This window comes from Lactuca saligna, chromosome 4 (genome assembly GCF_052625555.1).
Source record: "Lactuca saligna cultivar CGN05327 chromosome 4, ASM5262555v1, whole genome shotgun sequence".
NCBI classification, from domain to species: domain Eukaryota; kingdom Viridiplantae; phylum Streptophyta; class Magnoliopsida; order Asterales; family Asteraceae; genus Lactuca; species Lactuca saligna.
The window spans coordinates 328,384,372-328,394,486 of NC_136420.1; the positions used below are offsets into that span (position 1 = coordinate 328,384,372).

At 32.7% G+C, this 10,115-nt stretch overlaps 1 protein-coding gene and 1 pseudogene across 1 annotated transcript; both read left to right on the top strand.

Annotated features, from left to right (window-relative positions):
• The first annotated feature begins 598 nt into the window (after positions 1-598).
• LOC145040940 (pescadillo homolog) lies at positions 599-2,860 on the top strand (annotated as a pseudogene).
• Positions 2,861-4,631: 1,771 nt separating this feature from the next.
• On the top strand, positions 4,632-10,115 carry LOC145044091 (pescadillo homolog). Its single transcript, XM_078992902.1, has 14 exons — positions 4,632-4,901; positions 4,986-5,059; positions 5,814-5,840; positions 6,327-6,575; positions 6,793-6,918; positions 6,994-7,078; positions 7,157-7,267; positions 7,363-7,456; positions 7,539-7,654; positions 7,755-7,880; positions 7,978-8,099; positions 8,956-9,175; positions 9,519-9,746; positions 9,837-10,115. The coding sequence occupies exons 1-14, from the start codon at positions 4,878-4,880 to the stop codon at positions 9,924-9,926; spliced, it is 1,692 nt and encodes a 563-aa protein (XP_078849028.1). The 5' UTR covers positions 4,632-4,877; the 3' UTR covers positions 9,927-10,115.

The window sequence follows — 10,115 nt, forward strand, 5'->3', positions numbered from 1 at the left end:
ATTAATACTATAAGTTTATATAGAATTAATATCATAAACCTAAAAAGTCATATAAAAACATAACATAATATTCTATTATGGTAATAAGGAAACTACGTAGTGTCAAAGTGTCAAATAGAGATTAATTGTATTGCCCGTATTCAATATTGTATTAGTAGGTCATGGTTGATATAAAGAGTTAACTCCCAAGTCGTAGCCTCATAGGTGTGGTTCGATTTACAAAAAACATTAATGGAGTCCGACCATAGCAGCTCAAGTCGTCGTGAGTACAGAAAAAGATGATGAGAAAGAGAGTTGTCGGTAGACGTAGTTGCTTTGAATGCTTTTAATTATGTTAGTTGTTTGGGCATTTTAAAATGAAAGTGAAGTGAGATCATTAAAACTAGTTTTTCATTGACAAAGTAACAAAATGACCCTAAATGTGAATGAAAATGGAATAGCGCCGCTATAGCGGTTATTGAAATAGCGGTAAATAGCGGTAAATAGCGCCGCTAATAGCGGTACCGCGAAATGAAACGCTAAGTTGAAAATAGCGGTTCCTGACCTCCGCAAAATGCTATAGCGCCGCTATAGCGCGCAATTGATAGCTTAGCCTGCAAGTCAGTCTTTCCGTGTTCAGGTATTAATTTGCTTTGAATCTTGGCGTATGTTGTAGATATATAGATGTGTATATATGAGGTGAGATAAGAAGCACAAAAGCTCATTAATGTTTGAATTTACAATCGACGTAGTTAAATGTATATTCATATTAAGTGTTTTGAATGAGGATGTATAGAGAAGGAAGAATTTGAAGAAGTTTTTGTTGTTAAATGTATTGATTTATCTTCAATGAGCGCTTTTGAGATAAGAGGTGAAAAACCCTAGTTTGGAGTGATGATAAGAAGTCCATAACCCTAATTTGATGTCCTTTACTACCATGATCAAGGGTCTTATTGATTTAAAAAACAAAACATGTAATAATGTGGATTTGAATAGTTACTCTCTTGTGTTGTGTATTTGATAGTTAAATATTTGGTACGTATACAATTCATAAGAGGTTCTATATTTTCAATTGTGTATATATACTCTAATAATCCAAATGTTTTGGTTGTTTTTGATTCAATAGGAAATTATGTATCTTCAAAAAAGTTTTTCCTCGAGACCCAAAGAAAAAAGTGAAGGGAAACCACCATACCTATTATCACATGAAAGATATTTTGGGTCTTAAACATGACCCACTTCTTGTCAAGTTTCGTGAGGCTAGGACATATGAGAAAAAGAAAAAGAAAGCAATGTCTAAGAAGAACAAAGATCTTGTTGAACGCGTGTCAACACACAAGCCTTCTTACACACTTGATAGGCCTATCCTTGAGAGGTTAGTGTCATTATATATCTAACTTATACAACACTTTTTGTTGCATTTTCCTTTTGACTCAATGAGGACATTACTTAATCCGGTATGCTATATACCTATAGTATATAACTATATACCAGTCTTTCTTTTTTACTAAATGCAAAAAGAACGACTTGATAGAAAAGTAAAAAGAAGATTTTCCCAATTAAGTCGTAACTTTTTACAAATTTGACTTCAGGTATCCAACATTCATTGATGCATTAAGAGATTTGGATGATGGACTCACCATGGTGCATCTTTTTGCTGCATTACCTGCTATAGAAAGGGAAAACATTCAAGTAGAAAGAATCCATAGTTGTAGAGGGTATGTGTAATGTGTTCCCATATTTTGAATATCTAATTTTATATCTTAATGGTTTATATGTTTTAATTTCTTTAGGTTGAGTCTTGAGTGGCAAGCATATGTCTCTCGCACACATAAATTGCGAAAGGCTTTCATATCTGTGAAAGGCATATATTACCAGGTATAGAAATCATCACATGTATAAATCAATAAATTTGATGTTATGTAGAATGTAAAATTACCAATTTGCCCCTTTTAGGCAGAGGTTGAAGGGCAAAAAATCACATGGTTGACGCCTCATGCACTACAACAAGTAATGCCTCAAGATGTAGATTACAAGATCATGCTTACATTCTTGGAATTATACGAGGTTTGTGATAATGATCAAGCTTCTACCTTTCTTATGAATATTATATATCTTTTTGTTTTAACTCTTACTTACATATAAATTGATTAAATATGCAGAATCTCTTAGGTTTTGTTAATTTCAAACTCTACAATTCGATTAATTTGAAATATCCACCTATCCTTGATCCTCAACTGAAAGCTTCAGCTTCAGGTATGAATTTTCTATCACATGATAGATTAATTATTACTAGATATCATATATAAGGTATATTAACTTTTTAAAAAATTGTATAGATTTATATGCTTTTACAAGGTATGTTGAAAATGTTGCTGATGAGAATGAAGATGATGAAGAAACAAGAGCATGTAAAACCCTTTTCAAAGACATGACATTCTTCTTGAGTCGTGAGGTAAATAAAGTCGATGTTTTTTTTTTTTTTTTTTTTTTAAATTGAATAATTGCTTAGCCTTCAAGCTTCTTTCATCTTGTTAAAGTGAGTGTCTATTTTTTTTTACAGGTTCCAAGAGAATCATTGCTTTTTGTGATTACGGCATTTGGTGGTGTGGTTTCATGGGAGGGAGATGGAGCTCCATTTGAGGAATCTAACCAGAGCATTAATTATCAGGTATATTAATATTTTATTATAAAAAAAATCTTTTATATATTTCTTACTGATTATTAATATTATTCTGATGTTTTATTTTTGTAGATTGTTGATAGGCCAAGTTAAAGTCACCGGTTTATTTCCAGAGATTATATACAGCCACAATGGGTCTTTGATTGCATAAATGCACGAATTATACTACCAACCGAAGACTATATTGTTGGGAAGTAAGTTTCAGTAAACACCCACTTTTTAATATATTAATTTTTGATAGAGTAAATTAAATTTTGAGTAAATTACACGAATAGTCCCTATGGTTTAAGGTAATTTGCACGTTTGGTCCTTAACTTATTTTTTTAACTCGGAAGGTCCCTATTGTTTGTTTTTGTTACACGCTTAGTCCCTGTCTTACCAAAAAAGACTATTTTGCCCCTGATTTTTTAATTTATTTAAATAAACACACTCGCAACCCCACTCCCCTCACCTTACCCTACCTATCCCATTATTTTTCCATATTCAAATAATAGTTTTTTTAGGTAAGACAGGGACCAAGCGCATAACAAAAACAAATAAAAGGGACCAAACGCGTAACAAAAACAAACAGTAGTGACCTTCCGAGTTAAAAAAGTAAATTATGGATCAAACGTGCAAATTACCCCAAACCATAGGGACCATTCGTGTAAATTTTTGTATTCCGGATTTAGCGTTTTTGATTGTATTCCGGAATTAGGATTTTTGTATGTATGTTTCGGAATCCGAAAACCGGGTACGGTATCGGACCAAAATTCCAGACACAGTTCGTTGTATTCCGGACATGATTATCAGATTCCGGACATGATTTTTGGATTCCAGACACGTTCTGGACTAGCAAAAATTAGGATTTTTGATAACAATGTATCATGTAATGTAAATGTATAAGCCTATGTAATCATATTATTGTCTTAACACGATTAAAATTTATAGAAAACCCTATAATACCTATATAATTGCGTAAATTAAACATTTTTAGCGTATAATCTAAAATAAATGCATTTAATTAGAAATAAATTTGAAACTTATTGCATTTTTTCCTTGCTATCAAAATACATTTTCAGTTGTAAAAGGTGTCCAGAATGAAAGATACGATAATCCGAAACAAGGGATATCGAAGTATAATCCGAAAAAGATTAATTGATATTTATAAGGGATATCTACCCATTTAACCGAATTTAAAATGGGGTCCGAAATTCCGCATTCGGAACCAAATGGTCATTTTGCTAAAAAAAGTTATATTTCTTAAAAACAACCAAAAACAGGTTAGAAATATATTTCTTGTTTGTAATCTTATTGATAAAGGGGGTTAATATATATATATATATATATATATATATATATATATATATATATATATATATATATATATATATAGGTTCAGGTTTATTTGAGACCATTATAATTTTGTGATACCGTAAGACCAAATCTAAAAATAATTTTAAAATGCAAAATAAATGGAAAAATCCAAAAATTCTTTTTTTAAATTAGATTAGTTAAATATCTATTTTAAGTGGAATAAGGCTTTTAATAGACAATTTGCTACATGTTTCCTTGTTTGGTCTTTATAACCCTGTTGCATGAGGAGTAGAGTGCGGCCAAAGTTTTGGTTATCATGGTGGATTATTGTGAAGGATAAGAATGATGTGGGGGTCGGGTGGAGGGTCCAAATTCATTCATATAATACTAAACGAGTTACTAGATATAAAACGTTAGAAAATAAAAGGGTTGAAACTGATATTTTAAATAGACAAAAAACCAAATTTATACCTAAACATACATACAAAAACAAGTAATTTTTTGGGTTAAATATAAAAAGTTAGAAAATAAAAGGGTTGAAACTGATATTTTAAAAGGTTCAAAATAGAAGGACTTAAAATAACATTTTACGAAATATTGGAATAAAAAATATCATTTTTGAAAGTTAAAAGAAGACAAGGGGTGGAAGTATATTTCTCAAAGTTGAGGGGAGGTAAATATGGTAACACCGACATTACCTTAATGTGGTAGTATAATACCTTTTTAACGTGAAAACCGTAAGATATATAGTTTCACGATCGAAGAACATACGCCTCCCTTTCTTCGTCGCCGAACTTCGGCCACCCACAGCCGCCCTTTCCCTCTCCAGAGAAAGGCTTTCAACTGGCCGAGTCACCTTTCACCGGAGCACCGTACCTCACCGTCTTTCCTAGAAGCAGAGTCGTGACTGCTAGCAGCCATGCCTAAACATTACAGGCCTCCAGTAAGTTTCAAACGAAACTTACTAGTAATTCCCTACACGGAAGAATATCGTTTTTATGTTGCGTTTTTCACTTGTGGTTCGCAGGGGAAGAAGAAGGAAGGGAACGCCGCCAGATACATCACCAGGTCGCAAGCTGTTAAGGACCTGCAAGCTATGCAGTTATCGCGGTCAAAATTTCAATAGCGGTCACATGCCGTTATTTGAGATCGCGGTTATCGCGGTGGTATAGCGGTGATATAGCGTTTTTTTTAATATTACGGATAATTTATAATTTTATATTATATTTATATAGAAGTTATATATATTTGAGTATTAATACTATAAGTTTATATAGAATTAATATCATAAACCTAAAAAGTGATATAAAAACATAACATAATATTCTATTATGGTAATAAGGAAACTACGTAGTGTCAAAGTGTCAAATAGAGATTAATTGTATGCCCGTATTCAATATTGTATTAGTAGGTCATGGTTGATATAAAGAGTTAACTCCCAAGTCGTAGCCTCATAGGTGTGGTTCGATTTACAAAAAACATTAATGGAGTCCGACCATAGCAGCTCAAGTCGTCGTGAGTACAGAAAAAGATGATGAGAAAGAGAGTTGTCGGTAGACGTAGTTGCTTTGAATGCTTTTAATTATGTTAGTTGTTTGGGCATTTTAAAATGAAAGTGAAGTGAGATCATTAAAACTAGTTTTTCATTGACAAAGTAACAAAATGACCCTAAATGTGAATGAAAATGGAATAGCGCCCATAGCGCCGCTATAGCGGTTATTGAAATAGCGGTAAATAGCGGTGAATAGCGCCGCTAATAGCGGTACCGCGAAATGAAAACGCTAAGTTGAAAATAGCGGTTCCTGACCTCCGCAAAATGCTATAGCGCCGTTATAGCGCGCAATTGATAGCTTAGCCTGCAAGTCAGTCTTTCCGTGTTCAGGTATTAATTTGCTTTGAATCTTGGCGTATGTTGTAGATATATAGATGTGTATATATGAGGTGAGATAAGAAGCACAAAAGCTCATTAATGTTTGAATTTACAATCGACGTAGTTAAATGTATATTCATATTAAGTGTTTTGAATGAGGATGTATAGAGAAGGAAGAATTTGAAGAAGTTTTTGTTGTTAAATGTATTGATTTATCTTCAATGAGCGCTTTTGAGATAAGAGGTGAAAAACCCTAGTTTGGAGTGATGATAAGAAGTCCATAACCCTAATTTGATGTCCTTTACTACCATGATCAAGGGTCTTATTGATTTAAAAAGCAAAACATGTAATAATGTGGATTTGAATAGTTACTCTCTTGTGTTGTGTATTTGATAGTTAAATATTTGGTACGTATACAATTCATAAGAGGTTCTATATTTTCAATTGTGTATATATACTCTAATAATCCAAATGTTTTGGTTGTTTTTGATTAAATAGGAAATTATGTATCTTCAAAAAAGTTTTTCCTCGAGACCCAAAGAAAAAAGTGAAGGGAAACCACCATACCTATTATCACATGAAAGATATTTTGGGTCTTAAACATGACCCACTTCTTGTCAAGTTTCGTGAGGCTAGGACATATGAGAAAAAGAAAAAGAAAGCAATGTCTAAGAAGAACAAAGATCTTGTTGAACGCGTGTCAACACACAAGCCTTCTTACACACTTGATAGGCCTATCCTTGAGAGGTTAGTGTCATAATATATCTAACTTATACAACACTTTTTGTTGCATTTTCCTTTTGACTCAATGAGGACATTACTTAATCCGGTATGCTATATACCTATAGTATATAACTATATACCAGTCTTTCTTTTTTACTAAATGCAAAAAGAACGACTTGATAGAAAAGTAAAAAGAAGATTTTCCCAATTAAGTCGTAACTTTTTACAAATTTGACTTCAGGTATCCAACATTCATTGATGCATTAAGAGATTTGGATGATGGACTCACCATGGTGCATCTTTTTGCTGCATTACCTGCTATAGAAAGGGAAAACATTCAAGTAGAAAGAATCCATAGTTGTAGAGGGTATGTGTAATGTGTTCCCATATTTTGAATATCTAATTTTATATCTTAATGGTTTATATGCTTTAATTTCTTTAGGTTGAGTCTTGAGTGGCAAGCATATGTCTCTCGCACACATAAATTGCGAAAGGCTTTCATATCTGTGAAAGGCATATATTACCAGGTATAGAAATCATCACATGTATAAATCAATAAATTTGATGTTATGTAGAATGTAAAATTACCAATTTGCCCCTTTTAGGCAGAGGTTGAAGGGCAAAAAATCACATGGTTGACGCCTCATGCGCTACAACAAGTAATGCCTCAAGATGTAGATTACAAGATCATGCTTACATTCTTGGAATTATACGAGGTTTGTGATAATGATCAAGCTTCTACCTTTCTTATGAATATTATATATCTTTTTGTTTTAACTCTTACTTACATATAAATTGATTAAATATGCAGAATCTCTTAGGTTTTGTTAATTTCAAACTCTACAATTCGATTAATTTGAAATACCCACCTATCCTTGATCCTCGACTGAAAGCTTCAGCTTCAGGTATGAATTTTCTATCACATCATAGAATATAGATTATTACTAGATATCATAAGGTAACTTAACTTTTTAAAAATTTGTACAGATTTATATGCTTTTACAAGGTATGTTGAAAATGTTGCTGATGAGAATGAAGATGATGAAGAAACAAGAGCATGTAAAACCCTTTTCAAAGACATGACATTCTTCTTGAGTCGTGAGGTAAATAAAGTCGATGTTTTTTTTTTGTTTTTTTTGTTTTTTTTTTTTTAAATTGAATAATTGCTTAGCCTTCAAGCTTCTTTCATCGTGTTAAAGTGAGTGTCGATTTTTTTTACTGGTTCCAAGAGAATCATTGCTTTTTGTGATTACGGCATTTGGTGGTGTGGTTTCATGGGAGGGAGATGGAGCTCCATTTGAGGAATCTAACCAGAGCATTAATTATCATTAATTATCAGGTATTTTATTATTTTATTATAAAAAAAAAATTCTTTTATATATTTCTTACTAATTATTAGTATTATTCTGATGTTTTATTTTTGTAGATTGTTGATAGGCCAAGTCAAAGTCACCGGTTTATTTCCAGAGATTATATACAGCCACAATGGGTCTTTGATTGCATAAATGCACGAATTATACTACCAACCGAAGACTATATTGTTGGGAAGTAAGTTTCAGTAAACACCCACCTTTTAATATATTAATTTTTAATAGAGTAAATTACATTTTTGGTCCCTAAGTATAGCTGATTTTTATAAAGTTGGTCCTCAAAAGTTTTTTTATCACAATTTTATACCTTATTTGAGGTTCTTATAATGTTTTTGGTCCCTTTTCACATAAAATGACCATCTTTGGTCCCAGATTATGGCTGGTTTTTGCAATTTTGGTGCCAAAAAGCGTTCTTTTACATTTTTGGTCCCAAAAAGTGTTCTTTAACAATTCTAATCCTTATTTGAGATTCGTGTAATGTTTTTGTTCCTTGTTCAAAGTAAGATGACTATTTTCGGTCCCAGAGTAGAGTATATCTGATTTTTGCAAATAAGGTCCCAAATATTTTCTTATACATTTTTGGTCTTTTTTTCCTAGTAAAATGATTATCTTCGATCCCGGACTATAGCTGATTTTCGCAATCCTTGTCCCAAAAAGTGTTATTTTACAAATTTAGTCCTTATTTGAAGCTCTTGAAACATTTTTGTTCCTTGTTCAAAGTAAAACAGACATTCTTGGTCCTTGAGTAAAGCTGATTTTTGCAATTTGGTCCCAAAAAGTTTTCTTTCAGTTTTGGTTCTTATTTTAGATTCTTGTAACATTTTTGGTCTATGTTCCATGTAAAATGATTATTTTTGGCCTCAATATAGCTGATTTTTGCAATTTTGGTCCTAGAAGTATAATCATTTTACTTGGAACCTAGACCAAAAAATATTACAAAAAACTCAAATAAGGACTAAAATTTAAATAAAAAACAATACCCAGGGACCAAAAGATGATAATAGTTCTTAACATTGTCATTGTGTGTAAATCAGGGTTCTTCCACCACATTTGTCTCCATTTGTTGATAATGAAGCAGAAGGACATGAACCCGAGTATGCAGAGACCATTAAAAGGCATCAAGCTGCTGCTAGAAAAGAGATCCTCCCAATGCCAGGTGGCGAACAAGATGATCTTGATAATGCCCAAAATCTACTTGCTGAAGGCATCATCGATCGCACTAAAGCCAAAGAAGCTGCTGAAAGAAAAAGAAAGGTTCCTTTCCTCCTGCTTTACAAATTTACATTTTTGGTCCTTGTGCTTTGGTCATCCTCTCGGATTTGGTCCCCAAAAGAATCTTTCTTTCTTCTTGCTCCCTGTGTGATAACGCCTTACATTCCAATGATTGAATGAATAATTAATGATAAATTTTGGTATCTTTTCTTGATCGGCAAATGACCATTATGCCCTTGCATCCCAGAAAACTTATTTACGATATTCATTATATTTAGTGTGCTTAACCCCCGATAAACCCATTAAGTAAGAAAAGAAACAGCTCCTTAGTCTATGAGTTGGATGGTGCTGTGTGAAATGACGATTTTACCCCTTGGGGATGCAGATGGCGATGCTTCAAGAGGAGTATCATCATGAACTAAAAAAGGAACTGGAAGGGACAACACAACACACACCCGCTACAGCTGAAGAGGGCAAGAAGAAGAAAAAGAACGTTGATGATGAAGAAACGGAAGATGATGATCAAAATCTGCAGCAGTTTGCTGATGATAATGACAACATGTCAAAGGTTACCATGTCACGTAAAAAGAGGAGACTTTATGAAGCCATGAAGGTTAGTTTCAATTGTATATATCTCTTTTTTTTTTAATCAAGAAGCCCATCATATGTTTTGTTTATTTAATTTGTGTTTCTTTGTGTCCAGATTTCGCAAGAAAGGAAAAAGGCAAGTGTGGATACTCTCAAGACAAGGAAGAAAAATATTCAAAACTCCAAGAAAACATCATCTCACTGAAGCTGATTTAGAGATTCAAGGTCCTTAATTCCCTGCGTTTTTATAATCAAAGCAATGAATTAAATTTTGTAGGTATTGGCTTTTTTTTACATGTTTTTATAACGGTGGATTTTTTTTTTCCTCAAAATTTGGTTTGTTTCTGGATCTGATGATATTCTTACTAAATCACATATGGTATGACTTTGAATT

What these genes read in the sequence shown, in the direction of transcription:
- LOC145044091 (XM_078992902.1), top strand. Translation starts at nt 4,878, where the DNA reads ATGCCTAAACATTACAGGCCTCCA. An exon ending in TGAAAGGCATATATTACCAG is followed by an intron (nt 7,079 to 7,156) that starts GTATAGAAATCA and finishes TGCCCCTTTTAG; the next exon opens with GCAGAGGTTGAAGGGCAAAA. An exon ending in ACCAGAGCATTAATTATCAT is followed by an intron (nt 7,881 to 7,977) that starts TAATTATCAGGT and finishes TTATTTTTGTAG; the next exon opens with ATTGTTGATAGGCCAAGTCA.